Source organism: Pezoporus occidentalis, unplaced genomic scaffold (genome assembly GCF_034315485.1).
Source record: "Pezoporus occidentalis ecotype Australia unplaced genomic scaffold, CSIRO_AGI_Poc_V1 ctg142, whole genome shotgun sequence".
NCBI classification, from domain to species: Eukaryota; Metazoa; Chordata; class Aves; order Psittaciformes; family Psittacidae; genus Pezoporus; species Pezoporus occidentalis.
The window spans coordinates 769,782-791,697 of record NW_026913230.1 but is presented as its reverse complement, the minus strand read 5'-3'; the positions used below and the strand labels follow the sequence as shown (position 1 = coordinate 791,697).

Here is a 21,916-nt window from a genome sequence, read left to right as displayed (position 1 = left end):
GCTGCCCAAACCCCTTCCTGCTATGCCTTGCAGCTAGAGATACAGTCAGTGGACTGGCATGGGGCCATGATCAGCATTAATATCGTTCCCCCCCCTGCACACCCAGCTATTTATAGCCTAAGCCACATTGCAATCTGCCAGCTCATAAATCAGCAGCACAGACTTTTCTGAAGTTTAATGTGAGCCCAGTGACCCAGCACAACAGCCACCAAAATAAACACTGCTGGGGGGATCCTTGACATCTCTTCCCCAGCGCAGCAGGGGAACAGGTAATTCCTCTCTTATGAAAAGGTCATTACAACAACAGGGTGCTATGTGTGTCAAAATGAACACCTTCACTCCTCCCATGCAACACAAGTTAACTAGGGAAGGCATTCACATCATCTTCATCCCGGCGAGGGCTCAGCCTGTTCAGTATCAATGCAGGGCAAGGGGAAGGGGTCAGCAAGCCGGCCACATCCCAGGGTACCACTCCGTTTGGCGTGGTAGCAAGTAACCAGAACACGCTGGTTATTTTTTCTGCTGCAGATTTGCCTTCTTAACAGGAAGATACTGAAGCCCAGCACGTGGTCAGGAAGTATCATCCCACACACACCTCTGGTAGCACTTCTCAGCCCTGATGTGCAGCCCCGTCTCCTTTCCTGGCTGCACACAGCCTCCCAAAGCTGCTCCTGGTCCCCATTGCAGTCATCTCCACCTCCAGTTTTTAAGAAGCCCATTCTCCTTCCAAGGACCAAACAGCCAGGGAAGGCCAGGTTGGACAGGTCACTGAGCACCCTGCTCTAGTGAAGTCCCTCTGCCCATGGGAGGGGGTTGGAATTGAATGAGCTTTAAGGTCCTTCCCAACCACTGTATGATTCTATGCTTAAAACTCCAACAGACCAGCCCAAAGCAGACACACAGTCTTCGGGGACCAGCATCCTTTCTCTCAATTTACCCCCAAACCTCCCTCATTCAATAATCCAGGCTATCCTAACCCAGTAAATCTCAAAGCCTCACAAGACAGGAACAAGCCTTCTGAAGCTGCGCTGTCAACCCTCACACCTCATGCTCCATGGCTTTTCCCAGCTCCGCAGCCCCTTCCCTGTGCTGATCCAGGGTGCTGAAAGCCGCTAGGGAGCCACACCAATAAAAACTTTCTCCACTGCTTTCTCCTTACCCCTTTTTGGCATCTCATGCCTTCCGATGGCTTCAGACTTACTCCTACCTCGGGCTTCATCCTACTGGAGATGGCATCACTGCAGCCACATCCTGGGAGCAGCGGCATTTTAGCATCAGAAAACTGGGAAGATGAACATAAGCGCAAGAAGCGGGGATGTGCTTCAGCAACATTCACTCCTAACAATTAAACCACCGTCCCCGAAAGGCTCCTAAAAGCAGCTCGGTCAGTGCCGAGAACTGGCCAGGGGCGATTTGAGGGGTTCCCCGGGGAACGGGGCGGGCTGTGCGGGGCCGGCGCTCAGAGCCCGGCATCGGCCTGGAGCAGCCGGGCGCGGCCCGCCCCTTCCTCTGCGCAGCGCCGGGAGCCGGGAGCCGGGATCCGCCGCTGCGCTCCGCCATGCCGGTGGGTGCCGGGCCTAGGGGCGCGGGGCGGCTGCTGGCGGCCCGCTCCGCACAGCGCCGGCGCCTGGCGCACCGGGGCAGGCCGGGGCCGTGTAGGGCCTGTATGGGCCCGCGGGACGTGGCGGGGCCGGCCCCAGCGCCAGCGGAGCCGACGGGGCAGGGAGGGAGCTGGCCGGTACCGGGAGGAGCCACCGGGCCGAGGGGGGGGGGAACTCCGCGCTGGGACCCTCCTGCTGCTCCGATCCGATCCCGTGTTCCCCGGGGCACGCTGGGCGTTTGTAGCGTAAAAAGCAGGAAAACGCTGGTTACACAGCAAAATTCCACTGGGAACCGCCATTCCCGAGCTGCTGTTCCGGGCGGAGCGTGCCACTGAGGGTTTTTTAGCCTCTCGATGGGAGGGAGCAGAGGGTAGTTTGGAATAGAAAGAAATATGGGTAGCAGGTAGCAAAGAAGAAGAAAAAGACCTTGTTTTTATAAGGAAAGTAAAAAGCATGTGTAACAGAATGGGTTTGGGATCTGTCTGATGCCAAAGGTTGAAAGCAATGGTTAGTGTTACAGCAAGCACGTTTCTGTTGACCCAGTAGTGACCCAGTGTTGACCAGTAGTGAAGATAACACTGGGGGCCCGCTGGAGTGAAGGGGTGATAAAACAGCACTAATGGTCCTTAAATTTCAGGTTAGTTGATATTTCTAGGAGTTTATTATGTTGGGGAAAAGAGGCCTTGAAGGCACAAGAAGAACAGGACGGGCAAGCACTGAAAACCTTGCAGACCAGATCAGGACAGTGGGTTGCTGGAGGCAGGACGCTTGCTTCTCTGGAGCTTCCCAAAGAAGCTTTCAGAGACCCACAGAGGTGGGAACCTGTGCTGACCCTGAAGGTGGCCCTGCTCTGTGTGATGGCCAGTCAGTCTCCAAAGGGTCCTCATAATTATCCCTTGATGAAAAGCACAAGGATTCTATAGGGAGGACTACCAAGAACTCTCGATACCCCTTAGTGGCATGTGTGGACCTTTTGGCTGGGGAGGATTTATGCCCATCTCCCCAGGAAAAAGGCTACTGTGGAGGATGAGTGCTTGTGGTGTGTTGCCAGCTTCACCCTCCCTGACCCCTCGTCTGTCTTTTCAGAAACACGAGTTCTTTGTGGACATGACCTGTGAAGGCTGCTCCAATGCAGTCACCCGTGTCCTGCAGAGGCTGGGAGGTGAGTCCGTGCTGGGTGTGTGACAGCACCAGCTTTGGGGCAGGATATCAGTGCCCGGGGATCCTCCATCTTGCAAGGGTAAAAAGCTGAAAGTGGCAGGTTGGAAACCTCTGCTCCCGCTCTGTGCTGAGCCTGCTGCTTACTCAGTAATGAGTCACTGATTGTTGGCAGGACTTGTGTGACCATTGGAGAACTGTCAAGGGAAGGAGAAGCTGCCGTGGCTGCAGGGGGCTCTGAAGCACCAGGGCCTCATCCTGAACCCTCTGGGAATGATACTGCTAGACCCCTACTCAGGCTGTCAGAAGAAAGTGACCTCCCTGGATGTCCTACCAGGTGGTGTTTCCAAGGAAGCCTGGGGTGTCTGTGGTGCTTCCCTAGATGTGTCATCAGCAGTCCTAGTGAAGAGCTGCTGAGCAGAGTGTTTGGTGGTTGCCTGCATAGCCTGTTTTTAATACCACCTGGAAAATTATAGCTTATACCTCCTTTATGCTGACATTACCAAGAGAGAGGGATGTAGCCTGTACTCACCTGTTGTAAGGACTGGTCATCCTGCACCCCTCTCCTTATTGTGTAGAAACAGCTTTCAGTCACAAGGTGAAGGCCTTGCAACTTCTTTCAGACCTCGTTACCAGGCTGTAGCGATCCCACTTCCTCTGTGTGTGGTTGCCAGAAGCTCCATCACTCTTCAAACAAGGCCAATACCAGCCTTGTGATAGAGACTTCATGTCCTTTCACTGTGCCGAGTGGCTCACCCTTATTAGCCACTGGGAAATCCACATGTGAAAATGTCTTTTCCCTCCTCCTACTTACAGCTGTTAGCTGGTGCCACCACTGAGGAAACCTGTCCTGACCCTGTCCTAACCCTGCACTATTAGTTAGTGCCTATCCATGCTAAACCACAGCACAGGTTGAGCTGGTTGGAGATTATAATGGTTGGTTTAAACTTAGCTCATTCTGGTTATTGTGTGAGTGATTGTGTTGATCCAAGGTGGAGTGAGCAGATAAAAGCAGTTAAGAAACTGCAGTGCCCAGTGCACATCTGCAGGAGATCTGGCTTCCTTCATACCACTGCTGGCAGGACACCAGTTTGGTTTTGCTGGCTGGTGGTGGTATCAGGGTTTGCTGGCAGGAAGCATGTGTACATTTGACTGATTGCCTTGGGAGCACAAATGTGTGAAGGTGAGTTTTCCCTGTGCTCACACCATTTGGCTGCTTCTAGCTGTGCAGGATTGTTTTCCTTTGTTTGTAGGTGTCCAGTTTGATATTGACCTGCCCAACAAGAAGGTGTGCATCGACTCAGAGCATAACGTTGACACCCTGCTGGAAACCCTAAAGAAGACTGGAAAGAACACTTCCTATATTGGGGAGAAGTCCGCGTAGTAGCCTTGCCTGGTGTGAGGAGGCTAGGTATATAGCAGGTGTATGAAATGCTGGAGAAAGATCTGACTTCTTTCCAGGTCTCACAGTAAAACAGGCTGCTTCCTGGGAAGCACAAAGTAGTAAAGACCTGCAGGTCCAGCTTCAGGAAACACCTCTCTATCAGAGATGCAGCTGGACCATATACAGCCAGCACCCCTTTTGTTTGGGACCACTTAGCTACTCTGCAAAGAGCACGTGATCCCAACCATGGCTGTAGTGGAAAGGTAGAACACAGCCTTTGTGCCGTGCCCAGTTGAACCTAGAGTTTGACAGAGCATATTATGCGTGAAAACAAATCCCAAAGACATTCACCAGCTTACCAGAGAGAGTGGTGGCCCCCAACAATCCCAGGGAGGGTGATGGGACACAAAGACCCCTGTGGGTACATGATGCAGAGGTTTGGTTGATAGCACATGGACCTCCAACACTGCATTCTGTTGATATGGCTACTAAACTCAAGAATAAAAAAAGATCAGCACCCTGCTACCTCAGGGATGTGAAATGTTGGGTGTCAGAATAGCTCCCAGTGTACACAGCCCCTGGATATCTATCGCAAAGACAACCTGATCGTTGCAGTGTGCCCATTTTCCACAGTCTCAGCACTACATCTGGAGAGGGACTTTTTATGAGGGCATGTAGTGACAGGACAAGGGGGAATGGCTTTAAACTGAAAGAGATTAGTCATTAGGAAAAAATTCTTCACTATGCGGGTGGTGCAGAGAGGTTGCCCAGAGAAGCTATGGCTGCCCCATCCCTTGCAGTGTTCAAGGCCAGGTTGGACGGGGTTTGGAGCAACCTTGATAATGGAAGACTAAACTGGGTTGCTGCCCATGGCAGGGGCTTGGAAACAGATGATCTTTAAGGTCTCTTCCAACCCAAACCGTTCTGTGATTCTGTATACAAAACTTTCATGACCATGAAAATGTTTTTGCAGACAGGGTTCAATTTCAGTGGAAAAGACTGAAGTAGGAAGAGAGGGCTGCCCACTCACTGTATGTACTGTTCTTTAATGTCCAAGGTTATTATACTGCATCTCTTAAGAGCTTGTTTCCACCACTGGAGCTTTCTAATCCAACAACATTGTTTTAAAATAGTCTACTTTGATCATCACAAATACCCAGCATGGATGCACTGAAACCAGTTCATGCTGATTTAATTCCCAGTCAGTAAATTAAATCAGGGATTTACACCAGCAGGAATTCAACTGATACAAAAAAGAGTTGAGCTGGGACTGATATGCCTGTGCAATAGAGCTGCATTTTTTTTCATAGACTAATTTAACAGATTTAAAGTCTGTAATTTGTATCATTAGAGCAAGCTCTCAATACTTAGAAATAGTTTAAAATCATAGCTATAATCAGATAACATTGCTATTTGAAACAGAGGGAGAAGCATGCTCTGAATTGATTGGTGCCTCAAATAGTTTTGAGCTCATAGCACTGACTGCAGGAGCTGTTTTCAACTTGCAGAGACTTGTGGACTATGTCTGAAATGCCTGCAAAAGTTAACCCATCAAAGTCAGACTCAAATCATGTGGATGTGGCCCTTTTTTTCCCCAGCCCTTGTATACTTCCCTTGTGTTCCATCAAGGCAGCTATGGAGTCAGTTCAGCTGGCCGATCTGGCAGAACATTTCTGTCAGAGCTTTTGGTTTCCCATTGGGTTTGAACTGAAGCAAGTTGACTTACCTAAGGACTGTGAGATCCAAACCAAAGTTGAGGGGTGGCTGAGCTGCCCTTGCTAGTAGTCTGCTGCCGGATCACTTCAACTGTCGTGGGGAAAAATACCAAGCTTAAGTTTTACAGCACATTTCCCTCCATAGGGAATATTTTTAGGGCTTCCTCTATAAAAGGAGGGGGGGAAGTTGCAAATCATTGGCATAGAGTCCAGGTGGATGACTTTCCTTTGGCTGATGACCGGCAGAGGGCATCTTTGTATAACGTTGTCTCCCCTGTGCCTTGGTATTTGTTCCTTTATTTACTTATGGACTTAATTATCTTGCAGGAACTCAAACATGACTTCAGCAAAAAGATGGCTTAACCTTTTGCATATCTCCCAACTTGCTCTGATGTTTGACCTTTACAACCCTGCCAGATGCTGGAAGGCAGAAGCCTGGCAGGAGAAGACAGCTGCTTCTTGGACTTTATACCTGGAGAACTCCAGGGGAGGTTATATGATGTTTCTAGTCCCACAGTAAATTGAGGTGCTTCTTCTGTTTTTTCAGTGCATGTCTATGTGTCTCGTGTGTCTTTGTACTGCTTTAAGTGGTTTTCTGTGAAAGAGATAGCTCTTAGGGATGGGAAACTACCCATTACATGCAAGGCAGGTCTTCCTGGAAACTGCATTTATTTTAGGAGTTGAATGCAACCTCTGTCTAAGGGACATGTCGCAAGAGAACTGAGACTGAATGTCACTTAAATTTGGGGAATCTCTGTCTTGGTAGATTTCTTCCCATTACAGAACAAACTCCATTTGGGATGCAAGTGCTGGGAAGAAGGGACTCTTGGAGCCCCTCTAAGTCAAGGATAACCAAATGTTCTTTTGAGCTAGCTGGGGCCACAAGGCAGAGGTGTGCAGAAGACAATGCCTGTGCTGATGAGAAATGCAGAAGATGGAGGAAGGAGAAGGGTGTGGGAATCAATCCAAGATCTCTGATTTCTCAGCCCAGTGACCAGTGTTACGGGCTGTACTGTTGCCTTGCCCTATGCCCATTCATTTAATTCAGGTTTCAAGCCAGTGAAGCAATTGCACGTGTCTGTCCCAGTCTGCTGTCTGTCGTTTCACCTGGAGGGTGTCTCCCATGCCTACATGTGACTTGTTCTACAGAAAGAAGAAACAACTAAAATTTGAAGGAAAAGATTATGTTTAAGAGATTTTTCACGCTTGTACAATGAGACTACTTTTGACATAGTTGCAATTTATTCTTTCCTAGAGTGGTTTAGTACTTCAGAGTCCCTTACCATTACAGTAATGGTATTACCATCTGTAGCACATTTAACTGCTGTAGATGCACTTGCAGGGGCTGGAGACACTTCAAGGAATCTGTGGCAGACACTTTTTATTACTTCTAACTTAAGGGAAGCTAAAGGATAAACATGTAACATCACTGCATTATTTTCTTGCATTAAAATCTCCCAGTGGCAGGAAGTTTCCTGATCCAAGGCCCAGTACCACAACCTATTTCTGCTTTGTGCCTGTGCACTCAGATGCACAACATGACACCTCCAGGGTCCCGGGTGAGTGAGTGAACCCCTTTCCCTAGCTTTCCCTTGCTGGTCTGAGCTGGTGTTTGCCAATGTTAGTTATTATTTACTGCTTTCAGCTTCCTCCCAGGCATGGCCAGTGCATCCACTAGCAGCTGGCTGCCCAGTGGCCCAGCTCTGGTGGCACTGGGCTGGGAGAGGATGTTTGCTGTTAGTTTGGCATGGAGCTGGATGGCTCACAGAGGCACGGCTGGCCTTGGAGCCAGCAGTCCTTGTGGCACTTGCTGTCTGCCAAACAGGACTGGCAGTGCTGTGCCCATAGAGGATAACTCCCAGTCTGTTTTGCTGTGAACCAGGCTGCTCGTCCTTGATGTGTGGGCTGCAGCTTACGCTATCCACACTCCCGTGGCTGCTGTGCTCCCTCCTCCCTGCTCTGCTGAACTGTCTGTTTTGGTTAAAGCCTGCTTATCTCTGAGCCAGACAAGGAAAGGCTTCTACCCACAGCCAGCCAGGAGGTTCATGCAGATACCTGAAGTTTTAGTACCCATCTGCAGGGCTGCAGCCTCCTAAGACTCCCCTCTGCCATTCATTGGTGGAGGGGATGGACACTGCTTTAAGCTCTTGCCTGCTGCAGAAATGACATTACAGCTTTCCACTGCAATTTCCATTTTGCAATGGAATTTTGCAATTTCCATTGCAGTGGAAATTTGCTATAGTGATGAGATGGGATCACCCCAAGCTGGCTGCAGAGTTTGGTGGGGATGCTCACTGCCCGGAGGAGAGGAGCAGCCCTTCACAAAGTGCCAGGAGCTGGTCTCCATCCACCAAAGCAGTGATGTCCAGACAGGACATCTATTCCCCTCCTGGTCCCCGCCCTGCACTTTAAGAAATGCCTCTAACTCCCTTGCAGCAAGCCATCATGAACCTAGGCAGCTGTGCTCTACCTGGCCATTAGTGTCATTTACAGTCCCTATAATTCCCCTGTGTGCACAGGGGCTGCCCACAGCCACTTCCCTGAGGTGTCCCTGCCACTTGCTTTCTGATGGAGACCGTGTGTGTACACGGTTTGTGGGCTTTTATACCTCATGGCTCATAGCATTTGATGTCCTACTCCTCACTTGCTGTTCCAGAGCAGAGGGAACAGAAGGGTGACAAGTCTGCATAGGCCACCTCTCTGGTGCCATACCCTGAGGATGCTGATGGGAGTGAGCAGTTGGGAAAGTACCAAAGGCTTCCATGAGCCCTTCCTTAGGTGGCCCCAGTGCTGAGACCCTCCCATCACATCCCTCTTCCTTTCCCCACATCCACTGGAGAAGAGATGGGAACTGTCAATGTTTCTTCACCAGCCAAGAGGAGGGAAGTGCTGTGATAGTTCCTAATCCTAGCAGTCCAGGCACATATAGTGGAAATACCAAAGAACCAGGACAACTCCTATTAAGGAGGGCAAGAGGATGATACCCAAGCTGCTGCTTGTTTTCTCCACCAAAAGCCCAGCAGGGCAGCACTGTGTGTGCTCTCCCATCAACCATGCAGGCTCATCAGTGAAAGAGGGCATTTCAACCAGACCAGGCAATCTGCAGAACGTTTTCTGCCTGCTTTCCTTTCCTGTGGATAGATAAGGTGTTTGGGTAAGATGACCTGGTGGTCCTGCCTCCTCAGCACTCCTGAATCAGTGGCTCTGCAGGAGCACAGAGTGCCTCCCAGAAGGCCACCTCTCTGTGAACATGCAGCCAGAGCTAGGTAATGACACCCTGAGACTGTCCTTGCTTTTGTATGTGGGGGCTGCCTTTGGGCCGGTTACAGCTGGCCTAGGGAAGTTAGGAAGGATGGTTGAGTCTGAACTGAGCAGCAGACCTGCAGGGTGGCTGTCTGAGAGGCTGATGGAAAAACACTGGGAGAAAAAACCAACTCCTTCATAGAGTCTGAAAGGGTAAGACAAGACCTAAGCAGTTTCTTTGCTCCACAACTGCTCAGCTTCAAGTCCTTCAAAATCTTTGTCAGGTTGCATGTCATCAAGAGGGACCCCAAAGAGCCTGAACAGATTATGTGGTCACAATAATTTCCACAGGAAACAATATACCAGACACAGGCTGCGTGGCTGTTTTCAGACATGGAAATGCTCAGTTTGCAATGCAAACAGGAAAGGGTGGCACTTGGAAAGGGAGCTTTCCTGTACCACAGACACCCTGGCTCTGCAGGACATCTCGGTGACCTGCTGGAAGAGGGACGTGTCAGGACAAGCAGCTGGTGAGGTGCAGTTTGGTGCTTTGCCATCCATGAAGATGATCCCCAGCAGCAGGATCTCACTTCTGGTTTCTTCACAATGTTCTCAGCCCAGCTCCAGCTGAACTGTGAGAGTCTGCGAACTGTCTCAAGCTGCAGCCCCAGTAAGAGCAGGGCAAACATAGAGGGATGGGCTTTAAAAGTTCCTTTGTTTCCCCTCCCCATGGTGTTTCCACAGGGTATTTGCTTTTGTCATCCACCTCATTGCATTGCACCATTGCCCTTCTCATAGTGATGCTCTGCTTCTAGGTGTCATTTTTATCCAGTGCCACTTTCACCCACTTTTTAGCCCCAATTCTGATTTCACTGCAAAATGCACAGCCTCCAAAGCTCAGTACTTCATCTACAAAAGAAAGAGCTGCCTTAAGCACCACTGGCTTTGGACACTTTCTCATTACCAGATGACAGGCAAGGGATGATTTTAGCCAAAGGAGCAGTTGTACTCTGTTGAACCACCCAGTAAATGAGAGAATTTCCAAAATAGCCCCGCAGGCTGCAGAAAGCAGACAAAGGATGGGAGATCCCCCTCTGTGCCTGCAGATGGTGATGCCTGGTGGCTTGGAGAGGTAAATTGCTGTGAAATTTGAGGGTGGGAAAGAAGGGTTCAGTTTGCAACAATCCCAGGAATTTCACAGGCGTGTCGTGTCTGGATGTTAAGATTGTTACATGGGGGATTCATTACCAAAAGATGGGGATTTTCTAGTCTTACTCTGCTTCTAAATGCTTGCTGTAAGAAACGACCTGCCTCAGGCTTCCTCCTTGACTCACCTGCCTGCTCCCAGCCCAGGCATGGCAGTAGCTGGGAGCTGGAGGAGCACCATGACTGATGTTTGACTTGCAGGGAGGATCATACCCCTGTGCTTTCAAGGGTTAACATCCACAGCGTTGCCCTAACTTTGAGCTAGAGGCATGCAGCTGGACCTGGAGGTCCCCACTGCACTGAGCTGAGTGTCTGTAGTCACGATCATCACCTTCTGTGTTCATGAATGTCTGCCGATGGAGAGCAAGCAGATAACATGGTCCCTTGGAGGGACTCAAGCTCCCAAACTGGCTGGAGAAGGCTTGATGGTGTCTGAACTAAATGCACTGGTCTTGCATCTTTTCAGTAAGGTCTACATAGACCCAATCTTCCTTGTCATGAGGCCACAGCCAAGCTGAGGCCCCTGTCACAGGTGATGCACTGAGCTGTCCTGATGCTTGCTGCACTCACATACAGAGCAACACCAAAGGCCCTTGCTGGCTCCCGTTCTCCTGTTGATACACTCAGGTTCCCTGTGTGACCATCCCAGCTTTCCACATTGCAGCTTCCAAACCAGCAAAACACACGGGGCCCTGACAGACTCCCCCTCCAAGACTGTGGCAGTGTAAATAGAAAGAAAACCCAAACAAACAAAGAACACCAAACAAAACCCAGACTTAATGAAGGACTTCAAGGGCAGGAAGTGTGCACGTGTGTGCTAGCCAGAGCACAAGTGTTTTCTTTCGGAGCTGCTTTCTCCAAGGGTTCAGCAAGGTGATGGAGGCTGGGTTACAGAGCGAGGGTAGCAAACAGTTCCCAGCCCCTCCGGAAGGCAGCAGCCACAGGGCACTGCTGTTCTGCATCCTTCCCTGGTGCTCCAGCCTTTGGCTTCAGCCTCCCGCAGTATATACTGAAGCTATTCAACCCTTTGGCTAAAAGGAGATGGGGAGGGAGAGAAAACAAAGTCAAATGGGAGAGAGAAAGGCAGCTTTTGTGCTGCCTCTGTTTGCAATAGACAGCCCAAGCCCCTTTTGGACTAAGGTTTAATTTATTGGGCTCTGAAGAGCTGAGGTTCACAGCCCCACAGCTGCTGCAGGCAGTGGGATTTTGGGGCAGCGATAGGGAGCGGGGATAAGCTCTCATGAGTAAGGAGCTCCCTCAGAGGGGCTGTGGGATACCCAGGACACAAGGCAAGGTCCCTGGCTGCTCTGGTAGAGCAGATCTGCTCTGTGACTGTTCTGATACATGGGCCTGTCCCAAGACACCTGGAAGGGAGAAGGGAAAGTGGTCTGTGTAGGCAGGAGCCTTCAGCCTGGCCCTTCCTGCTATTGTCCCTCTGCTCATCATGCTTGTTCCTGAGCACCTCCTGAAAGACTGCTGGGTGCTGGGTTTGGTTTTCCTCTGCACCAGGCCAGCTGGTTGCTGTGCTGTCGCTGGGGCAGAGCACAGCCAGAGGAGAGATGCTGCAGCATTTCAGACTTCCCCACAGCTCCCAGCTGTCATGAAATTCCCAGGGCAGGACCATCTCTGTCAGCCCATTCGAGAGCTGCTCACCCATTCTCAATAGATGGATCAGAAAAGGGTAAAACAAGCACAGCTCATTCCCTTGTAAATGAGATGCTTGAATGGAGCAGGAATCCTCTGTGCCCAAGTACCATCCTACCCATTGCACATGAACCAAATTCCCCCCCTCCAAAGCTCCTGCTTGTCGTGAGCAGAGCTTGGCCCCACAGAAGCCGATGTCAGCACGGTGCACAATGCCCAGCAATCACAACAGGGGCCGCTGGCTTAGTCTGTTGTGCACAGCCTTAAAAATAAAACAACCCACACAGCTATTGTCAGGGTGATCCCACCAATTGCATCAGGAGTCTGCATGGGACACGAGGCTGTCTGGAGGGCAGGCAGGGCTCACTAGGGGGGAGCTGATGGGGGTTACTTCTTTGTGTCATCTCCACAAAGGCACAGGGTAAAGAGCTTAGGGTGTACCTTTGATGAAGAAAACCCCTATATGAGTATTTGCCTCTCTATTTTCCTTTATTTTTCCCTTTCCCACTTCCCGTGCCTCTGACCAGTGCTAAATGCTTGTGCTCTCCCAGGAGCAGCCACCAAAGCAGGCGGCTCAGTGGGAACCATCCAATTTCCAGGGCAACTGGGATGGGATTGAGTCCAGAGCGTCCTCAACTCACAGTGCTGCTCTTATTTCCCTACGGTTTCCTCTCCATTTGCTTTCTTAATTCAGGCTGCCCTTTGCCAGAGGAGAAGCCAAAAAAGCAGCAGTGTGGCACATCCAGCGTCCTCCCTGCTGGATTTACAACTGCTCAGGGATTTTTAGCTTCCCAGTTTCAGGAGCAGCCCTCCAAGCTTGATCTGCCCTGAGGTCAAAATATGTCAAAGCATGGTCAAAGGAAGCCAAGAAGCCCTGACTCTCTAAAGGCTCTGGGCTGAGCTGCTGGCTTCTCACCAAGGGTCCATGTGCTGAAGACAGGGACATGTATCCCCAGGTAAGGATCACCATCCTTTACCACAGTCACTGGCCGCACAGGGCCACCTTCACCATGAGCCCATTGGGCACAGCTGGAACTGCAATTTCTGATGTTTTCCAGAGGAAAACCAGATGGAATGGGCCCCACCAATCATCTTGGCTAAGTGTGTCCAATCCCCCCCTACCATCCGCTTGCTTCCCTTCTCCCTGGCAGAGCCAGTCTGTCCTCAGCTCCTCTAAAGAGGGTCTCAGTATGCCAGTGAGGGGGGTGCTCAGCTGCATGCCAGGCAGCTCAGCAGAGAGGCTGCATTAGCAAGAAGCCAGCAAACCCTCCCTGAGAGCCCAGAGCATTAACAAACAGCAGAAGCCACACTTGGGATAAGAGCCACTTTGAGGCAAAGGGAGCTGGGTGCCAACCACACTCTGCCATGGGAAACAATAGCCCCAACCCAATGCAACCCAGCACAGGAGGGGTTCAGAATTCATCCCTAGAGGAGGATCACGCAGAAAACCTCCAGATGTTATTTCCATACTTACAAACCCAGCAGAGGAGCTGCTGGTTCCTAACAGAGAAGCAAACTTGTTTGTGTGTGTCTGCATAGAAATGAAAGCCAGGCGTTGCTCCCCATGCCTGCCATTGTCTTTCTGCCCCTCGGCTGGGCAGCAGCTTAGCCCCACAGCAGGGGGGAGAGTGGGGTGGAAAGTGTCCCTGACCCACACTGAAATGGGCCCTCCCAGGGGGGAGCAGAGCTTGCTTCTGGGCTGGGGGTGAGTGGCTGGAGCCCACTCCCAACACATCAGCCCAGGACCATGCTCAAGGTGAAGAAGAAGCAGCCAGGAGAGGAAATCTCACTCGCTGTTAGTGTCTCCCTTCCTTTCTTCCACAGAGCTCCAGAAAAATCCAAGGGAGGGATGCATTGATTCTACTGGAAAAGCTTGAACATGGAGGGATTTGGAGAGGATAAAGAGATGTCTTTTCTTATGCAGCCTTTTCATCCATACTTCCCATCCAGAAGCAGCACAGATTCCCTCAGTGCCACTCACTATTTCTAATTCCTTGGAGGAAAACCAGCATGGATCGCCCAGCCATGAGCAAGATGCCAACAGTGTCAGTCCAGGCACACCCCGGGCAGTGAGGACCTTCACTGCTGGGGATTGGATTGGGTGACCTTTAAAGGTCCCTTCCAACCCAGACTATTCTATGATTCCTCATAGTTACCCAAGGGAAGAGGAGCAGGAAAGCCTTTGGAGGAGCCTTTGGGCACACACAGCAGCCAAGCTCCATCACTCACTGCAGGGATGCTCATGCTGTCCCCAGCTGTATCAGCCCCTGTGTGCATTAGAGAAGGAAATAGCTGAACATCCCCATGGCAAGGATGGTGTGAGATGCCAGAATCCAGCCGGGTGACTTTCTATAATCCCAAAGCACAGCATGGTCTCCCTCCTGCTTTACAGCAGGGTGTCTCCCTGCACCATCCCACTCATCAAGAAAACTGGTGTTTCCCTAATTTCCCACCTTTTCCCCCCAAAGTGAACAATAGAATTCTTCTGACCATTTGTGACGGTAAGAATCCACGCCATTAATCCTGGTAATAAATCCTGGGCGAGCTCTCTCCCTGGAGTGACACGGGCCAGCACAGGAGAAAGGGTGCTGTGGGCACCTTTAGGCAAGTCTGAAATTAAGGGGCTGGGGGAAGACATTGCCAGTGCTCGTGTCTCATCGCTGTAATTTTCTGGGTACTCTTTACAGATACCTGATTTGATTAATGCTCATTAGCAGTCTCAGCATCACACAGGAAAGAGTCCAAGGCCTCTCCCCAGGGCTCCTATATCAGGAAAGGACTTTTTCCATCAGCTTTTCCCATAAAAGAGAAGCTTAAAAGGGAGTTCTCCAAATCTGATGTTTTTCTAAAGCGTGGTTCTGGCCCCTCCATCTCCTTACACAGCTGCTGATAACAGACGCAGAGCTTTCGGCACAGGGAAATCTGCTAATTTTAGTAGAAGATCCCAAGGGAATGACCCAGCTCTGGGCCAGGCACAGGATGGAAAGTCCCAGTGCTCGCCCAGGGCCCCACACGACCTCGCTATTTTGGGGCTGACCATGTCCCACCTTGCCCCAAGCCCACAATGACGGTGCAGCATCAGCCCCAGGCCTTCCCACAGCCCAGCTATTGCTGCCCGCAGCGCCGCTCCTGCCAAACCCTGGGCAAACTGGAGGGTTTTTGAAGGGAAGTAAACATGTTTCAGGGCTAAATTGAGATCCCCAGAACTCCTCACATTGAAGCAATGACACACGAGGTATTTTCTGCATATGCCCTCATATGGAAGCTGTATTTTCATCCAGCTAAGGGGGCTGTGCCCTCTGAGGTTTCTATCACCCTCTGATCAGTGAAATCCCATCAAACTCCAAACATGAAGTGGAGATTCCTCCACTGACAGTCCCTTCAGAGGAGCAAAATATTTATGCATGGCCATAAGGATCTAAATTGATTTAAAAGATTTTTAAGGGACCTGAACTCCCCCAGGTAAAATCCAGGCTGGGCAGGGGAGTTTATAAAGGCTTAGTATTGCATTTGGAGATGATTTGGAGGAGGACAGGAAGCAAACATGGTAAGGAGGTCAGTGCTTCTGCTGTTGGTGCTGGCCCGAATCATCTGTGTTTGTACATCAGAGTCATCAGATGCTAAAATGCTTGAGCAGTTGTCATCAGTGCCCCTACCAGCCCGACCTACCCTGTCCCAACCATCCTTTACATGTCTCCTTCACAGCAGCAATGACAGTCTCCCAACACATCCTGCCCCAAAGCTTTGCTGTCAAAAAGCATTTCCTACTGTCTCCCCTATATCAACTTTGCCAGCTTCTAAGCCTACCTGTGTACAGGATCCTCCCCAATGCACATTGCCAAAATCAACCCCACTTCGTCTCGTTTGAGGGACACCCTCTTAATGGGGCCTCCTGCATCCAGCAGCCTGGCTCGTTCATCTCGTACATCTCAAGCCAGGGCTTGTTCTAAATTGAGTTCAAGCAGAAAGCGTCAGAGCAATAGATTAAAATATGTGGATTTTCAGGCTGGATACATGCAGGCTCAGCTGGGGTGGCCTCAGCACCCCCACACTGCACTGTGCCTCCTGCACTGGGATGCAGCCACAGATCCAGCATGGCCTGATTCCCATCCAGGGATGCTGATCTCATCTGTGAGCAGTGCTAGAGGGAACGTGGCCTCTTGGGATCCCTCTGCACGGCGTGAAGCTGCATTTCCTGGCTTATGCAACAGCACGACAGTGGAGATGTACAGCTGGCAGGGGATGGGGATGGTGCTGGGAGCACTGAGCCATGCACAGGCTGAGTTACTGCAGGGCAGAGCTGGCTGGGAGGGGGGATATTTTGATAGGGTTTTGCCAGCAATGAGGGTTAATAGGAGGACAATAAAGTCCTGTGCTTCAGCCTCCACAGGGAGCTGCTGAACTTTACAGGCTTTAATTCAACAAGCAGCCCAGCTCCTGGTCACTACGTGCCTTGCCCTCCCCAAGACCATCTTTCCCTTCTCTTTGCAGTGCAGAAGCCTGGAGCAAAAGCAGCCATCACTTAAAGCCCATGCTCTCAGCTGCCAGGCTCTTGGGAATAGAGAATTATGCCGAGGAGAACACCAAACCCTGCTGCCTGCTTTGCCTCAGCCGTGATCCCAACCCATGGCAGCTCTGCCCCTTCACTGCTCAGCCTCACTGAACACTCGTGGTTCTGCCCCCTGCATCGTGTCCCCAGCAGAGGTGTCTAAATGGGCTCCCATCAAATCACTAAGGGGCTCCCAGCAAAGACATGGCCCAGGACAAATGCTGCTTTCATTCCCAAGATGTAAAGCTGTTGGGCTGAATAAACTGAATTAAAAGGGGTCTGATTATCAGTGGTTGTGGAGTAAGCAGCCAACTCATCCGAGAATCAAGCTTCTCTTAGAGGAGCTCATCACACTCATGACCCCCAAAACAAAGGCAGCTGGCCCCAGAGAGGTTTATGAACCCTCACATTTGCCTTTCTGGTCTTTTCCTCACCCGTGGTTATTGCCACTGCTTCCCAGATTGCATTTGGATGTTTTGGAGCTGGCACAGCTTCACGTGGGTACTTCCATAAAGGCTGCCTTTTAGGAGAGACTTTTAGGCTGTTTATCCATTCAAAAAATGCTACCATTGCAGCCCAGGAGCTTCCCTTTCCCCACATGTCCCAGCGGCCTGAAGGTGAAGGTGAATTCCTGTTTATTTCCTTAAGCAGCTCTATTCATAGCCTTCAAAAGCTGCCAAGCTGCATCTGTCAGGCCCAAGAGGACTCGAAAGTGCATCTTAGGTAAACACCAGGAGCAAGGTGGGACTGCCCAGAGTTAGCAGTTCTCCCTTGGAATCCTTATTGCATCCTCTGAAAGCCATAGGCACATCTCCAATGCAAGGTCTCAAGCAAAAATGAAGTCAGGCTCAGACACCAGACTGTAGTTCAGGCACGCAACGTCCCCATGTCCAGGATTAACAGACAACAGCCCACTGCAGCAGGGGAAAGAGGCAGGGAGGTTCTTTGGATATTGGAGATACTGGATCTGGATGTGCCCAGATTGCGCATGGGAGCTTCAAAGTGGATGAATGCTGGTACCTGGTGTGACAGCTCCAGGGGACTCTGCCATAGGACATGGTGGGGATCTACAGCCAGAGTGGTTTCTATCTAACACCCCCTCTGGGTGTAGCTGGGGACAGGCACAGATGAGATGTTCAGACCTGATGCCCACATGAGGCACCGAGGGCAGTGTGGCAGTAGCTGCAGCATACACTGCTCTCTACTTGCACCACGGCTGAGGAAGCTGATGGATTATTTTGTCCCTGCTTCTCTGGGCTCAGTTTGGTTTCAGAGAGAACTGATAGGCTTCTCCCAAGCCTGCAGCCCCACGTGCTCCCAAGTGAGTGAGGTGATCATTGCAGGGGCAGTCTGAAAGAGATGGGGGAGAGATCTCTCCCACGGGCACAGGAAATACCTTGGACCAGAGACACCAGGACAGTGTGAGAGCCCACGCACGGCATGGAAAGAACAAGCCATCCTACAGCAAGTGTGTTCTGTGTCCTGGCTCCACAGCTTGACTCACCACAGAGCCACGCACAGCTGGATTTCACCCCCAGCCCTGCAGATCTGTGGTGCACACTGAAAATCCACAGTGATATCCACTGCTCCTTGTCCGTCTGCTTCTGACAGAGCCAGCCCCCCATCTGCCTTCATTGCCCACTGAGCCAGCTCACCCCCAGTCCATCTCAGAGCGCATCCAGGCACTGGAAGGGACCTTGGCTGGGTTTCAGTCTGTTCCATCTGAACCAGGCATAAGTCCTGCTGCTGAGCCCAAGGAGAGAGTCCCATCCCACTGGGAAGAAATCCTTGGCCCACACAGGACAAACACAGCCACTCCTGGACAAGTTCCCAGGACAGTTTGGGTTGATCCTTCCCTGAGCAGCTGGTGCTTTCAGTGTCCATGCATGTGAGTCTAGAGAGCACAGGCTTTCTGCCTCTGATCTGCTGCTGAAATGGAAAAAGCCAGAAACCCTCCTGCAGGACCTGCTGACACGCTCCCAGATAGCAGGAGAGCTGCGACATTCCTCGGATAAGCAGATTCCAATCTGCTCTGCACTTCATCATCTCACTTGCCTTCTTCTCAGCTGGGTGCTGGGCTCCCACTCCAGCAGCCATTGCCTTTCCCCACACTGCCCTGAGCTCAGCCTCACACCCAGCGATGAAGACAGTAAATGATATCCCCACAGCGGTTCCAGGGCATCCTGTTTATTTATATGCACTTTGGGTTCATTGTTTTGCAGCAGCATCCACCAGCAATTAATGCAGAAACATCCTCTACAGAAAAACTCATTAGAGAATCCCTCCCAGAGTTGAGAGCAGGAAAGACTTCTCACACCGACAGATTGGTGACTGGGAGACAGCAGGGTTGTTGGTCCGCACTTGTATCCCTTCACCAAGATGCTTGCTCACATTTCTCTCCTTCTCTTGCAGAATTGTTGCCCTTTTGGAGAGCACTGGGGTTTTCTCAACTGCTCCAGCCCAGATCTGCCCAACCTGGCTTAAATTGGGATGAAGGAACTTGGATTTTGAGCTGGGATTAGCTGCAGTTCAAACCTCAGCCCTGCAAACCCCTTGACTCTGCTGTGAACTAAACTGCAGGCTCAAGGGGTCTTGTCTTGTTTGCCGTTTCCATCAGACTTTGTGTGGTTGCTTGACCTGGAAGTGAGTCCTGGGAGCCCTCAGGTGGATCAGTTGTGCCCAAACCACCCTCTGGCATGTGGTCGGAGCTGGACCTGTGAGGCCAGCAGCAATGGGAAGGCTCCCAGGGCTGATGGGGTCCTTGGGCGATCTCCTGCCCAGTGTTCCAGAAAGCATAGGACAACCTTGTAAGCATGTGTGAGGTCCGCTTTTCCTCCTGGCAGCCTCACACCAAAATCTCCTCTCTGACAACCCCACTAACCCTTGTAAATGTGGAGAGGACTTCTCAGGACTTCCTCTGCAAGCTCTGGAGCTTCTTAAAGCTGCTGAGATTAAAGAGCCAGCCACTTGCTCCGGGCTCATTTCCCTCTCTGTGCAATCCCCCTGCATCCCACTGCTGACAAGGCACACCTAATGCTGGCACTGTGCCCCTCACAGCGTACAGGACCCGGCTGTCCCCACCATGTACATGGAGGACCCTGAGGACCCTCACTCCCACCCACCCTGGGCTCACCACCAGGAGCTCGAGGGCCGTATCCAGATGTGGCTGCATCACTGCAGAGGCTGCTTTTTGCTTTCACCCCAAACAAGGGTGGAAGCCACCACATATATAAAGAAATCCCCGTTATAATTATCTTCCTGGCGCTGTCATTTGTCTAAGCCCTTAGAAGAGGGCTTAACTCCGGGCTATGGTGAAGAGCACTGAGCAATTGCCACGTTGTCAGTTAGAAAAGACGTGGTTTCTTTTCTTTTCTTCCCCCCCCCCCTAAAATTTTTTCCAGATGTCTTTTTGGCTTCTTTCCCTTCGGAGCAGTACCAGCAGCTGGCGATTTCAATGTGAGCCGTGACTAATCCAGCACAGAGAGCATTCAACGGGGTGTGAATCAAGCAAATGAAACTTTGGCTTTAGGGATATGTGACCTCTGGAGCCAAACTGGGCCTGCGAGTGGCACTGAGCTGCACGTGGGAGCTATGGACACCGGTCGTGGGAGATGATGCTCCAGATTTCACAAGTAGTTTGCTGTGCTAGAAGGACCCATGAGGTCTTAGACACAAAACCAGGCTCCACTTGGACCAGGGAGGGTCGTGTTGGGTTTATGGATGTCTTTGTGAGTGATATCAATAACCACGTACCAGCACTCAGCGGTGGCTTTTGAGTGGTGTGTAGCCAAGTAAAGTAATGGGTGAAGAAGACTTTCTTCTCTTTACCAACAGAAGCTGCCTGGTCACAGAGATCGACCGTCTCACTGGGGAGCGATGATGGTTCTCACAGCCACCTCCACTATCTTTCCCCTCCCATTTCCCTTTCTGTTTTGTTTGGGTTTTGTTTCTTGCTGGTCATGTGGATATTTAGAAAGAAACATCTGCTCCTTTCACATGCAGCAGAAGTGCTGCAAGGCCGGAAGAGGGGTGACCTGATAAAATAGTCACAGATCGCAAAGTAACAAGAATCCTATAGAGCAAGGAGCCAGCACAGCCCAGCAGCTCATCACAGGCCAGTTCCTATGTCGACATCTACAGCCTCAGCAACATCAGTGGGAAGAGACACTCGGATCAGTGTCTCAGCCCCTCTCAAAGAGAGTGCAATCATGAGGAATAAACCCAAACCCTAGGCAGTCAAGACAAAACATGATGTTGCATTTTGTTATGGTCTTGGGTTATCCTTCACCCAGCATCCACAATCACACTGCTGGTGCCCAGATGACTTGCCCTCAGTCCTGCAGGCTACACAAGCCACCATCTTTCCATCAGCCCCTGCAGGGGAACCTTGATCCCCTGGATATGTGAGAGTTAGTGCCATAGGTGGATAACAAGCTGCAAAGAGCTGGACTATGTGTAGTGACTACGGACAGCTCTGTATGTCATAGAGACACTATTCAGGTATGCCCAAATTCCAGCAAAGTGACAGCATCTCTTTTTGGCCACTGGTTTTACTTTGCAAGCAGCACCACGGCCATGCTGGTGCATAAAGGCATGCTGTCTGGTTCTGCCAGGGGAGCAGGTGAGCTTTAAATCCTCTTGGTCATGGTGAGATGCAAGAAGAGAGGAGCTGGGTTTTTCACTCTGAGCATAGAGAGGAACAGATGGGAAAAGTCAACTCCAAACCTCTTTGCTATCTGGCTGCTGCCTCTGGCTGGGTAACTCCAGCTGAGTTACGATCTGTAAGGTCAAAATAGTTTGTGATGTCCAAAGACACCATCAGATTCAAGTGACCAGCAATTCTGGCTGTGGGTTTTGCTCGGTCAGTCCAGATCTGCTGGGCAGTAGCCACAGCAGAGAGTCCAATCTGCTGAGGGTCACATCTGCCAGCCCAGCATTTCTCTGCTTAGTTGGAGCACATTTCAGACATGTCATAACTCTCCACACTCTCTGGATCATTCTTTCCCCTCCCTTCCCCAAGGCAGTCCCATATAGCAGCAGTGTTAAGAGAGAGGATGGAGGAACAAGAAATCTCTTGCCTTTCTCTGCACCCCCCTGAGGATGGGAAACACCAGCTCCGGGATTGCACTACACTGTTGTGAAATGACAGCAGTTAACATGTTAATTGCAGTAGGCTAAGGTGCCAGGAGATGCACAAACCAAGCAGAGATGGTATTTCTCCCTTCTCCTACCATGTTCTTAATCCAAGAGAGCCAGAGAACTGACGAACTCATTGCAGCAGGGCAAGGAGCTGCTGTGACAATGACTCTATACAGAAGGTTGTGCTGGGGGGCTGCAAGAGACCCCCTTGATCTCCAGCCCTGCTTGATTTCTCTGGTCTACCCCTTGGACCCAAGCTGTGCCTCAGCCCTCCGTG

General features: G+C 50.9%; 1 protein-coding gene across 2 annotated transcripts; it reads left to right on the top strand.

Moving 5' to 3' along the window:
- The first annotated feature begins 1,417 nt into the window (after positions 1–1,417).
- ATOX1 (antioxidant 1 copper chaperone) lies at positions 1,418–6,409 on the top strand. Of its 2 annotated transcripts, none has more exons than XM_062609946.1 (4): positions 1,418–1,564; positions 2,688–2,763; positions 4,013–4,170; positions 6,186–6,409. In XM_062609946.1, the coding sequence occupies exons 1-3, from the start codon at positions 1,559–1,561 to the stop codon at positions 4,141–4,143; spliced, it is 213 nt and encodes a 70-aa protein (XP_062465930.1). In that variant the 5' UTR covers positions 1,418–1,558; the 3' UTR covers positions 4,144–4,170; positions 6,186–6,409. The 2 variants fall into 2 exon arrangements, with proteins under 2 accessions (XP_062465930.1, XP_062465929.1); XM_062609945.1 differs by lacking the exon at positions 1,418–1,564 and adding an exon at positions 2,206–2,238.
- Positions 6,410–21,916: the final 15,507 nt, after the last annotated feature.